Source organism: Melopsittacus undulatus, chromosome 4, assembly GCF_012275295.1.
Source record: "Melopsittacus undulatus isolate bMelUnd1 chromosome 4, bMelUnd1.mat.Z, whole genome shotgun sequence".
Classification (NCBI taxonomy): Eukaryota; Metazoa; Chordata; class Aves; order Psittaciformes; family Psittaculidae; genus Melopsittacus; species Melopsittacus undulatus.
Window position 1 is genome coordinate 56,767,272 of NC_047530.1, and position 14,597 is coordinate 56,781,868.

General features: G+C 36.2%; 1 protein-coding gene across 1 annotated transcript in view; it reads left to right on the forward strand.

Annotated features, from left to right (window-relative positions):
- The window catches only part of OTOG (otogelin), a 95,691-nt gene that overhangs the window by 39,788 nt on the left and 41,306 nt on the right, over positions 1 to 14,597 (forward strand). Inside the window, exons 22-31 of the mRNA XM_013130067.2 lie at positions 146 to 253; positions 3,754 to 3,892; positions 4,559 to 4,693; positions 5,630 to 5,776; positions 6,391 to 6,510; positions 7,135 to 7,251; positions 8,698 to 8,854; positions 9,843 to 9,869; positions 12,109 to 12,276; positions 14,284 to 14,562. Of these exons, the coding sequence (XP_012985521.2) occupies positions 146 to 253; positions 3,754 to 3,892; positions 4,559 to 4,693; positions 5,630 to 5,776; positions 6,391 to 6,510; positions 7,135 to 7,251; positions 8,698 to 8,854; positions 9,843 to 9,869; positions 12,109 to 12,276; positions 14,284 to 14,562 (1,397 nt within the window). The remainder of the gene's footprint in view (positions 1 to 145; positions 254 to 3,753; positions 3,893 to 4,558; positions 4,694 to 5,629; positions 5,777 to 6,390; positions 6,511 to 7,134; positions 7,252 to 8,697; positions 8,855 to 9,842; positions 9,870 to 12,108; positions 12,277 to 14,283; positions 14,563 to 14,597) is intronic.

Genomic DNA, 14,597 nt, shown 5'->3' on the forward strand with positions numbered 1-14,597 from the left:
TTTTCAATTTCAGTATATTTAAAATATTGTTTCTCAATATTAATAATTATGTTAGTAGTAATGTGAAAGTTTAGGAAAACATTGTTGTTTTTACACAAGGTGTACTTCTGCTGAATGCATGTATTTTTGTTCTTATTTTTAATAGTCTTGTTAAACACGGGGATGTGTGCTTGAATGCAGATGAATGTCCATGTTCATGGAAAGGAAAGGAATACTTTCCAGGTGACAAAGTAATTTCTTCCTGTCATACATGGTAAGCAGAGATCTGTTTAGGATGATTATTTGATTTTAGTTGTTTATTTATTAATTGATTATTCCTTTATGTTTTTTAATTATAAATTTCACACCAGATTTCAGTAAATAATCTATCCTAATTTTGTGTTTACATTTGTTCAAAGAGCTATGAAAATGACTTTTTTTAGGGTTGTTTGTTTCAAGGAGCTTTTGCTTACAAAATTATAGCTATTTGGGATTTGGTTTTTGTAAAGCTTGATTTGTAAAAATATTTCATTATCAAGGCAACCTAAATATTCTTTAGCTAGTGTTCCTAAGCTACAGGTAAAATCCTTCAATTATTACACCTGAATGACGTTTGTTAGAGCTTTATACTTATTCATTTTCATATTTAACTTTGAGTCCTAGCAGTCTAAGGACCCAAAACATGACTTTGTGGCCATAAGCATGCACCCACTACAATGATAAATTAAGGGTAATACTGAGCATAATAACAGATAAATTGGTTGCTAATTTTACGTGTATGGATACTGATGAATCAATGGCTTTAAAAGGAAGTGTTCCAATAGACAGGTTGATAGGATCATTCAAATACATGCAGAAACCTATTTTGTTTGCTATCCAGTGTTGTAAATGCAGCACATACCCTACAGCTACATTACTCTGCAAAATTTCCTTGGGCACTCTCAGTAGAACATCATACACTACCATTTTAATAAGCTTCACAATAGCTAAGACATTAAAATATACTCATCTGCATGATCCTAAAGCAAACTTTGTTCTTGGTGGTCTCTGCCTCTTTTTCTTCTCTGACCACAGCTGAATGCTGCAAGCTAGCACTAAGCAGCACTATTTGTCTTAACAAAGCCTCAGAAAGATAAGCTGTACTGTCAAACATCAAGATAGTGGTGTAGCCTCTAGCTTCTCTGTCTTCCCAGCAGAGCAGTTCCTGACTTTTGTCCCATTATTTTAGCTTACCAGGAATATTTAACTATTGTCACCTGGTAAACTACTGCTCCTGGCCTACACAGCTCAGTATAACCTAGTACAGTGAAGGCTTGTCCAGTCAGCACTAATCACTGCCTTGTCTGGATGTTGTTGCCCCCTCCAGCCTTGCGCTGACTGCCTCCCTCTGCCTCTCGTCAGGTCCTCAGTATCTGCTCTAGAAGATATTTCTAGCCCTTTGGTCGACTGGTGAAGCGACTTACAAGCCATCTCCACTGGGCAGGCAGGTAAAGCGACACGGGTTATTCACCCCATTATTTCTAAACGCCTCTCCAATTGGACCAGGTGTGGGATTGCCTGCATCAGAAAGAACCATTATATCCCATTTAATCAAGATGAGACTTCACCAAAGGCAGCAGCAGTGCAGGCAGAAAGACACTGGATATTTAGCCTTCACACTTTTTTTTCTGAGGCCAGGCACATTAATTCATGTACAAATCCTTCAGGTTGTCATGGCTTTTCTAGATTTCCATGTCCAGAAACAAAGACAGATTGATAATACTAACCAATAATGGCTTTTTGGCAGCAAGTTTTCCACTGACAGATGGGAAGTCTGCAACAAGCTCTGCTTGATACAAAATGTATAAAGTCTTTGAGGCTCCTTGTGTGTATGCAGGGGTGTATTTGATATGTTAAAGTAAATGTTCATTTTTGCTCATGAAAGTGTAAGAACACTCCTGTGCAAACCAGCCCGCTTTGGCTCATTTAGCAGTTATAATGACATTGATGTTATGTAGTGCACAGAAATAGCGTGCATTCATGCTAAATATCATATTAATGTCTGATGTGGTATTAGCTACACAACTGTTATTATGATTTTTCTATTGAGCAGTAAAATAGCAAAATAATTTCTTAAATTGGCAAAACTACCAGTGGAGTGCCAGGAACTTTTAACCTAAGCTTTGGGGTCTGGATGAGCTACTGTTCTGGTTTCTTAAGTCTGGTTTTCAGTGCAACTGCTTGAAATTGTTAGCATGTGCTGGTGAGATTAAACACAAAAGGTTACTGCATTAACTGAAGCTATCAGTGGCATTTTGGTGCTGTGCTGGGCAAGGTAAGATAGGTGGTGCAGTTAGCTGTGCTGGTTTGCTGTCATACTTTGAGACCATTGAGCAAATGTTCTTAAGTACTTCTTGGAGATACTTGTTTTTAAAAGGTAATCAAAGTTTGGAAGATGAAAAGTGTGGAAGTAGCTCTGCTTTTCCGACTAAAACTCTAGATTCTGTAACTAAATGTTAATTCACCTAATACGAAACAAAATCGGTGCAGAGGACTTTGAAAGCATTTTGTACCTCATAAGCCCTTCCTTCTGACTGTAAATGTGTTAAGACTGCTGGAAAAGTATGCAAAGAAACTCCCTACTCTTTGCATGTTAGGAAATGTTTCTGCATGAGTCTGTGACATAAAAGCATGTAGAAGATTATTTGAATAGTCTTTAAAAAAACAAGGTAAACCTAAACCTTACTATCTTGCAGAGAGCATGAGAAGCAGCACTTATTCTGTCTATTCAAATATACTTCCTTCTATTTGCCTCTCTCCATCAGCTTGATTAGGTTCCCCCCTTAGGTACTGCTTTAAGGTGACTAGAGTTAGGTGGGTGAGTCCTACTGCTACATACCTGTGCTTTGGTACAGCAAACACTTTCCACATGTCAGACTTTTATTTTAGCCATGTGCTTTGTGGTCTTATATGTGTCATTATATAAAACACAATCAGTGGATACATGAAAGAAAATTATGGCCATCATTTGTAAATCTTACATCATTTGTGAAAATGTTATTTAGATTGCAAGAGGGATATGCAGAAAGAGACAGTATCCAGTACTGCAAAGCCTCACTATTAGGCAGTTACAAAACAAAGGTAATTCAGAAAGGTCTGAATAGTTAGTGTATGTGTGACAAAAGCATTTTAATGCTTAGGGTGGCCATAGACAGAACTTGAACTGTTCTGGAACCTCCTAAACTGGCTAGGGTTTGGAGTGATATCTGGGCATCTGAAAGATAGAGGAGCCTAAGAACCAAAATAGGATACTGAATTTTTAACTTTATACAGTAAAATTCTTGTTCAAGCAGAGAGTGTATAATGACTGCAGCAACAGGGCACATTGCTGGTTGATTCTAAGATTCAGTTCATATAGAAACAACTGTTCTGTGAGAAGCTGAAAAGGAAAACCTGTGGCATATCATTGTTACGAGTTCTTAGAAAATAAATTGTATTATTTGGATAGTAATTCTTGTTTTCTTATTTAAACAAAGAAATGTCCTTTTTGGTGTTTGTATTTTCTAGAACCTATAAATTCTAACAGGAAGAAACATGGACTGTATGATCTCGATGCAAATTCTTATTCCAGAGAATCAATGTATACATGCTGCTTCTAGTTAGCAATCCAAAATGCTTTTGTCCACAATCATCATACCTGTATGGCTTCTGTTTTTTCGCTTCTCAGTGCAGTAGCTGTAATCATTTGCCTGTGGTTACAATTGATACTACTATTATTGGTCATACATTTTTCAGCATTTGCCAGCATGGATCATTTCAATGCACCTTCCATCCTTGCCCATCAATGTGTACTGCATATGGGGATCGGCATTACAGAACGTTTGATGGACTAACTTTTGACTTTATTGGAACTTGTAAGGTTTACCTAGTTAAGGTGAGACTTCTTTTGTAAAACTTCTCTAAAACTGAATTTAAAAACTCCCCTTCTACTTATTTCCAATCTGACCATTTTATTGAGTTCATCATACTGTTTTTAAAGCTTTGATGTTGGTTAGACTTTGAATCGCTGTTATGGTTTAAGCCCAGACGGTAGCTCACAACCATGCAGCCTCTTGCTCAATTCCCCCTTTATTCCCCTGAGCTTCTGGTGGGATGGGGAGGAGAATCAAAAGAATGTAAATCCCACAGGTTGAGATAAGACCTGTCCAATAACTAAAGTATAATGCAAAACTACTATTACTACTACTTCTACTAATAATGTTAAGGAGAAGGAATATAAAACTAAAAAGGGAAACAAGAATAACCAGAAGTGATGCACAATACAATTGCTCACCACCTGCCAACTGATACCCAGCCCGACCCAAGCAGTGATCTAACCCTTCCGGGTAACTGCCTCTATTGTGTTATCAGCATTGTCCTTAGACTAAAGTTGAAAACACAGCACTGCACCAGCTACTAAGAAGGAGGAAAATAAGTTATATCTGAACCCCTCAGTCATATATTACGTAATAATTATACTCCGTAGTTTCTGCTATGTGGTTTAAATATTTATCTTGGTATATTTAAAAGTGGACATTTAATTATTTTTTTCCCCTCCCAGGGTACTTCTTCAACCAATCTTTCTGTTATTATAGAGAATGTTAACTGCTTTAATACTGGAATGATTTGCAGAAAAAACCTTTTCATTAATGTCGGAAAATCTTCTTTAATATTTGATGATGAATCTGGAAATCCAGTAAGTTTCAGTCTTTAACACTGATCAAAAGGTAGCATATGTACCTCTCTGGGTGTTTTTTTCTTTCATTAGCAAAAACTTACAGTGCCACATGGGTAGCAGAGGTGTGAATATCATAGCTGTAAATGCTGATCACATCTAGATTGGTCAACAAAACCTTAAACAAAATCTTGTCTGTATTTAACAAAACTGTTAGATGAGATAATTGTTGTTCTTTTGTTTAGACTTAATTTCTGTTTAGTGTCTTTAGAAAGATCCAAATATTTTGAAGTCACTGGGAGCTTTGCTGTTATTTCCACTAGGACTAGGAGTTTAGTCTGGTCTGGCCTGCATAGGAGGAATATTCCTATACAGTTTTAAAAAATAAATTGCAATCTCTGCTTTATCCTCCACAGCCCGGATTTCATTTTTGTTTTGGCCAAACTGCAAGTTATTGCTGTAACTATTTAGTGGTTTTAGTAACTTTAGTATAAATAGTACTATTTACAGTCAATAGAGTGACTATACAAAGGAAGTTGTGTCACTTCCTATGAGGTATTCTGCAGTTAAACCAGACATCTTAGTCCATGCTACAAATAACTTACAATCTGATGGTTATTAGACAGCATAAATAATGCCTTATACAAATAAGATGACAATCTTTGGGCATATCTAGATAATTCCTTTTTTCAAGAATTTGCTCTAGTTGCCATTACCCATGCCTTAAATTTGATAGAAAATCAACTTTTAAAATAGCGAAAATATAAAAATACAACGGAGTTCACAATCAAAATCCACACCACTTTTGTTTAAGCATTTAACCCTCTGTGGCCTTCTGTCAGCTTATTGACTTTTGTCAGCATCATTGATTTTATTTAGGTGTTTCATTTCCTCTTAAATGAACATTTTGTGAAGATATTACTTCCATTATAAGCTGCCTTGTTTTATTTCAAACAGAGCTTATCCAGTTACATAGATGAACTACAGAAAACACAGGTATGGAAAGCTGGGTTTTTCACTGTTGTCCATTTTCCTGATGAGCACATCACCATCCTCTGGGATCAGAGAACAACAGTTCATGTTCAGATGGGTCATCAGTGGCAGGTAAGTGGAAGTCAATGTTCTTATTGCCTGCCATTTCTTTGAGGTGTTTATGTTTTATTAAGACATTTGTATCTGCAGAATAGACAATCTCTCACCACCTCTTAGAAGTCATGAAGGAGAGAGTCTCTCACAATCTCTCAGTCAAGGAGAGAAACATCAACTACCGTGTCAATTGAAATATGTTTTTAGTTCCTATTTACTGTCTGACTTCTATAACAACAGAAACAAGTGTCTTTGGGCAACATTCTCCTTCAGTACTGATTTCTTATATGACTGGTGCTGTTGTTTTGCTGAAGCATAAAAAAACCACATAGCTAGCAAACAGGTCACTTCCTTGAAAAAAAGATCAGCTCCTTTCTTGAAGGCTTGGAGATAGTTAGTTGAAAAGAAATAATGGTGTTGTCAAAGTAAAATATTTTCCATAGCTTTATTATCACAAATTTGCTGGACTGTTTCAGCTGAAATTTAGCTGAAAGGGATCAAATCCTGACAAATTTACAATGAAGCAGCTGAAGACAGAAGCTTAAGAAGCAAGTTTTGAAAATGGTCATGGCTTATAGAGGGGAAATATGGTGGGTTTTAATATATATGTGTGTGTATCCTTTTTTCCCCAGGGTAAATTGACTGGATTATGTGGAAATTTTGATTTGAAGACAGTCAATGAATTGAGGACTCCAGATAATTTTGAATTAACAAACTCACAAGAGTTTGGAAACAGCTGGACAGCTGTAGAGGTACATAGTAAAAAGAATATGTCTGCTAGTAGATCTTTTGCTGTGACATCACCTAATTTGCCTAGAATAAAATCATATGATTATCAGTTTAGCTGATCTTTCATAGCTGGGAGATATTTAACTGTGAAACCACAGCAATGGAAAGAAAAAATATGCTTTCATACACTGTAAAATTAAAAATAGAACTATTTTTAATGTCATGTGTTTAGTGGTGTTCACAGAAAGGTTCCTTCCTAATAGTTACAGTAAAAAGTTCTGACTTCTGACCCATTCATGTCCTCTGAGTGATCTTTTTTACTTATGTAAGCTACACTATTCACATGTAAGGACTGTTTAGACCTATGTATATATAAGTGTTTTCATGCTGCTCTCAGGCAAATGAAGCATTTCATCATATTGTGTACTTTTCCTTTTCTGCAGATTAGCTTCCCGTTTTAATTCTGTATCTTAGTCTGGCTTTAGTTTCATATGTGATGCATTTGCTTTGTGGTTTACATCTCTTAAAAAAACCAACAGAAAACAAAACAACTCCAAGAAAAAAAAAAAACAAAGCTGTGCTTTACAAGTTCAAACACAAAGTGGTCATGAAATATGTTTCTCACCTTATTTTGCTTTCTGGTTAAGTGTGTTGACAGCTCTGACATTCGAAATCCATGCAGTTTGAATCCCCTCAGAGAGCCATTTGCCAAGAAGGAATGTGGAATACTGTTAAGTGAAGCATTTGAAACTTGCCATCCAGTGGTGAGTTGTGGTCATGTATAGAAAGATATGAAGGTGAACATGTCACTAGAGAGAAACCTCTACTCTTCAACTTGCATCCCTTTAAACCTTCATCTTGACTTCTGTAGCATAATAATGTTGAATACTATAGCAAAGCAGAATACAAAGAAAGGCTAACCCATAGTGATTCTGGTTCTAAACCATGAATGTTTAACTGGTCTACCCTCACTTAGCTGAGCTAGACAGTAAGCCACTTTAGCACCAGTTTAACATTCTACAATACTGGTAGTCATCTTCTTACTGAATTCAGCCAAAATTATACCCCATTTGTGTTATTTGTTTTTTTAATCACTATTTGCATCAGCATAACTGTTTGCTTTGTTTTGCTCAAATGTATTACACGCTATGCACATTTTTCAGACCACATTTACATAAACCGACAGTTTCTGCTAGGTAACATCAAGTGTGAAGAGCTTGTTCTTAGAAAAGAAAATGCATATATCTCCTCACTCAAGCAACTACCTAAGGAAATACATGAGCCAATCAACATTTTCTGACAGCCAACAGGCTCAGATTTGGTTGGAGAAGGGGGGACAGAGGACGAACTATTTCCAGAGATAGGTCTTATATAGAAAATTACATATTCAAGATGTTCAGGTATTGACACTATGTGCATGGCTTAAAGAGTGTGTCAGAATGCTTCTTAGGGAAAAAGGAGATTTCATACAAAGGACAACCAGGCCTCTTGCACAGTTATTTTGTATATTATTTTTTAAGACAGTGGGGGTTGATGTTAAAGTTGTGTTAATGTAATGTCAACTTAGTTCACTGTGTAAGGTAGGTAGCAACCAAATCCCTTAGCAGTTTGGAAGTATTAGTCAAGTGTAAATCCATGCAGAATGTGTCACGATTCAATAAACAAATCAGAGTTGAGAGTTTTCTTTGGAATTTTGTCACTTAAGACAAAACTTCAAAATAATCTAATGGAAAATCACAAATTTGCTTGTGAAATTGTTTAATAATACAAAGAGAATGAACCACTCACATGTAAAGAAGGGGTTTTCGTCTACTTTATTATTTCTTACATTTTATGTATATCTGTCTGTCTTCACATTTCTGCACTTTATTGATTTGTGATCAGTTTAGAGAGAGTATCTCTTTTTTTTATAAGCTTTTGTTGTTTATTATGGTTTAAATATTGCAAAACCATATAAAACATGGGCTCACATGAATATCTTAATGTGCATGTTCTTAATGGGTCATTGATTTAATTGTGTTACTAAGTACTGTGCAAGATTTCATGATGTGTTCTAATAAACTCTTTAGCTTGTGTTTCAGAAAACATCAAAATCTATCATGCTTCAAAGTCTTACATATTAAAATTTGAAAGAGTCATAGTTTTGTATTGAGGTGATTGTTATCTGTGTCTATATAAATATTTTTTATAACTGATATTTATTTTTCCAGATTGATGTCACCTGGTTTTACTCAAACTGCTTGACAGATACCTGTGGTTGTAACCAAGGAGGTGACTGTGAGTGTTTCTGTACAAGTGTATCAGCATATGCCCATCAGTGCTGCCAGCATGGAGTTGCTGTAGACTGGAGGTCTCCTAGAGTGTGTCGTAAGTTTACTTAACTAGCATTGCCAGTGGCTGCCACTGTCTGCATTCATGAGACCCAGACCTGAAAAATCAATCATATTAAGTTACCTGAGGTCATTAATTGAATCACTAAGCCACGCTGATAGAAAGATGATTGGGTGCCTCACTACCCTCTGTGTTAATTTTGGTCTATCTGGATTACACATTTCTTTCCACATTTGTGTGTGGTACTCTTCTGCTTTTTAACTTCTTGTCCTATGATATGGGAGGAAAAATATATTAGGATATGAAATGCTTCCTTCAAACAAAAATTACTAAGTCACCAGCTCAAGTAATTTCCATCTTCAGGACTTCACTACTTAACAGGGTCTAGAAAACATAGCTGCCTTACTACTGTCACCAGAGCAAGAGTGAAACAAAGGTCTTCTGAAGAAAAACAAGTAGGTTTTTAAGCAGGACTTTGTCATTACCTTAGCATCTTATTCAACAATTGCTTAGAAGTTTTAAAAAGATCTGAGGCTTTTTGTCTAAAGCATCTAGTGTAAACACATAATGAGAAACAGTCATTTCCCCAAGGATGTGATCAAGCAGACACAACAGAAAGAATGGGAGGAAACAAGTATATTCTGCCTTTGCAGTTGCATAGTGAGAGCTTGCAGCTTGCTCAAAGATGTGCATCAAATTGGCCATAGATCAAGAGGGTTACTCTTAGATTTTAATGAAATGACATGAATGCTTTAATGTGAACACAAAAAGACAGCAGAGTTTAGTCTTAACCACTAGAGGTCACAAAAAGACAGCTGTAGATAAGTAAGCTTAATATTTCCTGCTAGAAAACTGTAATTTTATTTAAAAGTGTCGCTTAAATTAGTATTAAAGCAGTAATTATTTGGTAAGATTTTGTAAAATATTTGTGCTTTTGGTTTACCTCTTAATTGTGAAGGGTAACAGAAAACCTGTATATGTGCAGAATGCCTGCAACTGTCTTTCTTTTCCTTTTATTTTTTAGCTTATGATTGTGAATATTTCAACAAAGGTAAGTCCTAAAGGAGCTTTTAAAATCTCAGTAGAAGCTTTGCTTTCTTTCTATAACTCTTAGTACCTTGCATGAAAATAATTGTGCTAATTAAAACAGTTGTGAATAATTTATTTTTTAAATAACCAAGATTCTGTTTTAGTCACTTATTTTGCTTTGTAGAAGGTTTTGATTTCATTAACTTTCTTATTCCTGGGCCTTTCCCAAGAATACACATTGAACTAATTTTAGTTTCTTTTATGGATCATGATTAAACCATTTAATCAGTAAGTAATTAATAGACTATTCAGCTTGCTAGTTGTAGTGGCAGGACTTGATCCAGGCATAGCACAGTTCAAAACTGATCCCTGTGGGTCCTTTAAACCAATCTTGGCAACCTGTGCAGCCTCCAGAGGGTGCTAGCTATTAAGATGTTACACTTTTGCGCCCACTGGGCAGTAACTCTCCATTTAGGTATGTCTGACTGAGCTTCAAGCTCCTGAGCAACAACCATTGCTGCTGCATTGAAACGGCTGTCAGAAAGAGGTGCAAAACTTGTGCAAGGTGCTAGAGGAAACTTTGAATCTGTACTGGGTACTGTACTGCTGTGTTAACACTGGAATGCATATTCCGACTATTTTGAAGTTAAATTGCAAGTGTCTCCATAGCATGCAAGCCATCCTGATGTGAGGAATGGTCAGAACTCCTGCTATTTATTGTATATCTTTTTTATCCAGCTCGTGTAGAAGCCTGTCTATCCAGATGGTTTGTGATATTTTGGTCTTCTGTTAGATTCTATATTGCAGCAGCTCACCCCCAGGATAATCTCAGAAAGGAACTGAGTTTAAATTAGAAGAGACTAGTGCAATGTGCCAGGCCCAAACAATATTGCCAATAAATTTGCATTTTCTCATATACTGACTGCTGAAAATATTGGGAGTGGGGTCAAATTACTAATGCAGAGGAATTTTATCTAAATCTAAGCTTTTAATTTAAATAAAAGCCCATTGAATATAAGAGGCGATTGCAGTTTTACATTTCCTTTTTTATTTGTTTAGTTTTATCAATGAAATAGTTTTATGCTAAATAATCTTATTGCACTTGTAAAAGATTGAAAGTGTGGTGCTTCTAACATCAGTGGTAGTAGTGAAGTTAGATTATATACTTCCATAGTGCTTTATTAGTTTTATTTGTTACTAAATTCTTACTGGAGAGTTTTGCATGTGACCAACTTCTAATAAACATGGTATTGTAAACTTCTCCCTTTATATCCTGCTGCTCTTTGCTAGTCCAGCTCATCAGTATTCAATATCAGATACTTCAGAGCTCCAACTGAGGGGGGGGGGGGGGGGGGGGAAATCTCTATGCTAAAGATTTTATTTTCTACCTCAAATATAGAAGCATTCCTGATGATTACTTAGTTTTGGATACAGGAAAGTGAAGAAAACGTCTTAGACCAGTGAGAGGTTTTCTTTATGTAATTTTGTCATTAATCCAAAGTGAAATAGTTCCAGCCCTACTAGAAGCAGGAGCAGAAATCTTTTGTCTTTGGCAAGGAGAAATTCTCAGCTGGTAGCTGTGGTTTCTCAAGTTTTGGATGGGCTTGAGGTATCAGACTTAAACGTATGTTAACATTACTGGATCACTGAATGTTTTAAGCAACTTATAAAACGTATTTTAAATCCCTGCGCTAAAGGTAACCAGATATCACTGTACATGTTTCGCATGGGCTTGTCTCACTTCCCAGTGGTTATGTTTGTATCTATACTCTTCAAGGAGTTCTCTGATACTTGATGATAATAAACTTCTATTCCCTGCAAAGTGGCTAACACTTTAGACACTAATAAAACAGGTTTTAAAGAATAGTAAGAAGTGTGTAATCAGTTCAACCATACAAATAAACAATTTGAATGGATCCCAGGGTGGTCTGTAAAGCACTGTTTGTATCTAAATCAAATAACAAAGAGGTCAGGTAACTTTAATAAAGTGACTATGAAACTGAAGTGGTTGAGAGGGAGGAAAAACAAAAGCTAATCATGAATCTTGAAAATTGAAGATAGGTATTTTGGACAGTTTTCAGAACATGTATTTTCCAAAAGAGTTTGGCCTTATTTTGGTTGTCATCATAGTTTAGTGCATGGTACCTGGAGCCGTTTTCAGAGTGGAAAGATATGCTTTTATGTGCTGTATCATAATATTTAGAGCTCAAGCATTTGTGACACTTGACTTGAAAGATAATTCTGATATTTTTTCTCAACAGCTCTGGGAAAGGGCCCATATAAACTGGTCAGCTATTTGGCTGGGGAATTTGTAATGGCAGTGGAACTAGAGGATGGTGTTGTTTTCCCAGTGAGAGAAGAAGATATTGCTCCTGGACATGCAGTGACCTTTATGCTGACTTCAGGACTTTATAAACCCAAAGCACATGGTAAAGTCACTGTAACCTAGAGGCTTAATTTGGATGCAATCCTACATTTAAGAATAGACCTGGGTGAAAGAATCTTTTTCTGTTAACTAATTGTGCATCTTAATGTTGTCTGCCAAAATTTTCATTTGCTTGGTTTAAAAATATGATTGTAGCTTTATAAATAAATAATTCTAGTTGAAAAGCAACAGCCCCTCTGTGCCTCAACTTTCAGGAGGACCAAAACAGTGATTACCCCAGTTCTCTAGTTATATGTTGCTCCCTGTACCCTTCCTCTGTCAGAACTGGGACATGGGAAAGAGTGGTACAAGAAAACTATTCCCTAATTCTCTCTCTTTGTCACCATCACCCTTCTTTGCTTGCTTGTATGGAGATGTCTATTGGCACTAACCTAAGCTGCACAAGGATGCATACTGCAAATTTGTCTCCTTCAGGTCCCAGGTTCAGTTTCTGCTGAAGAAATGTGTTGCTTATTCAGGTCTTGCACACCTTCAGAAAGGTGGAAAAAGCTTACAGGAGTATATTCAGCACTTTGTGACATTGATTAAATGCTAGAGTTGTCTGCATATGCAGCTTTAATTTGAGCTTGAGTCTCAACAGCATTTTACTGCCCAGAGTCCTCTTATAAGCTCTTTGGATGGCCTAAAGGTGGCTGCCTTTGTGTAACCAAAGAAGGGATATGGGTCAGTTGAAAAAATGACAGACATTTGATTAGTAATACTGCTGTCTGTAGAACTGACACAAGAACTCATGTAACAGAATATCCAAGGCCAGATTTCTTTTGCTAATCATAGTTTTGAGACACTTGTATGTTGCATTCAATACACATTTGGAAGGGGAAGGACAATCCTACTGTCTTATTTACGTATAAAAATCTCTCTTGTTCAGAATTTAACCTGGCAAGTGGAATTTGGGCCTTATAGTCCAATTTGAGCATCTCATCATTCGGCCATGAGTGTTTGTACAATCAATATGATATTTTTCATATCCATGTCTTTTTTTGTACTGCATTCTTATTTCTTTAAGAAGTGGATGTGTTTTATCATTTTCAGACAAATTGTAGACAATGGCAAGTTTAGTGCCTTGATTTGCTATACATCAGGTATTATAAATCACACTGACTGTCCATTGTTACTTTTCAAATAGCTACCTGCTACAGGCAATTAATAAGGAGATATTCACAGGATCCACTGTGTTTTTCAGATTAATTGAAATGTTTATGCTCAGAAAACAAGTTGGTCTTCCAGAAATGTTGTACCAGAATGTGATAGTTATGCCTGGAGGGTTAGTTGGTTTTACAGTAGTTTACTGGCTGTTTTCAATAGAATAGCAGAGTTTACCACAAAATAGAATGGTAATTCTGTGAGCAACAGATGCCTATAACAGGCTCAAGATCTGCCACTCTGCAATTGGTTGTACAGAAGCTTGCTTCAAATCAGTACTGTTTTCAGGGTAAGGCATCATGCTGGGTACACTTGCCAGAAAACAGACTTCACTGATAACATTCTTAAAAGTGTTAGGGAGCTGGCTGCTTAGAATGCTGCATGCAAAATACATTTTTGTGATTTATTTTTAATGAAAACTCCTAAGCTATAAATTCTTGATGGCAAATGTTCCTTCTAGGGCTAGCTAGGTGAAGTTTAAGGTTTTTTAAATAAACGGCTTAGTGAAGGTTGTAAACTGAATCCTGTATGGGCAAATGTCTTAATCTGCTTGTATTCCTGTTGAAATCTGTAGGGTACTTAGAAAACTGAATATCCATCAGAATCTAGCACTCTGAAATATGTGTATTTTCTTAGGAGATTCAGGCTATTCACTGGTGAAACCAGTGTCATCTTTCATTCCTCGTGCTACTATTAACAGTAGTGGTATATCAGAATGAGTTCAGTTTACTATGCATATATCAGCAAGTAGATGAGTTCTGTGTTGGTTTTGTTTTGTTGGGTTTTTTTTTGTTGTTGTTTTGTTGTGGGTGAGGTTAATTTTGTTTTATTTACTTTTCTTTCCCAGATTCCAGCTTGATTTCATTTGAAACAGCTGACAGACCAAACTATTTTCTTCAGCTGGTCTCCAATAACACTCTTGCTCTTTCTAAATGGAAAAAAACTGAAGAGTTTCACAACAGATCTACATTTGTCATTCACAAGAATACGTGGCTTTCAGGATATAGTTCCTTTGAGTCATTTGCAAAACCGGGATATTTCATCCGCATTTCAGCTTCTTCAGTTGAGCTTTTGAAGTATCATCATTCAGAGGAGTTCAGGTTGTCGACCCTTTTTAAACTTGTAGGTGGGTAATTAAAGTTGTATTTTTATGAACAGCAG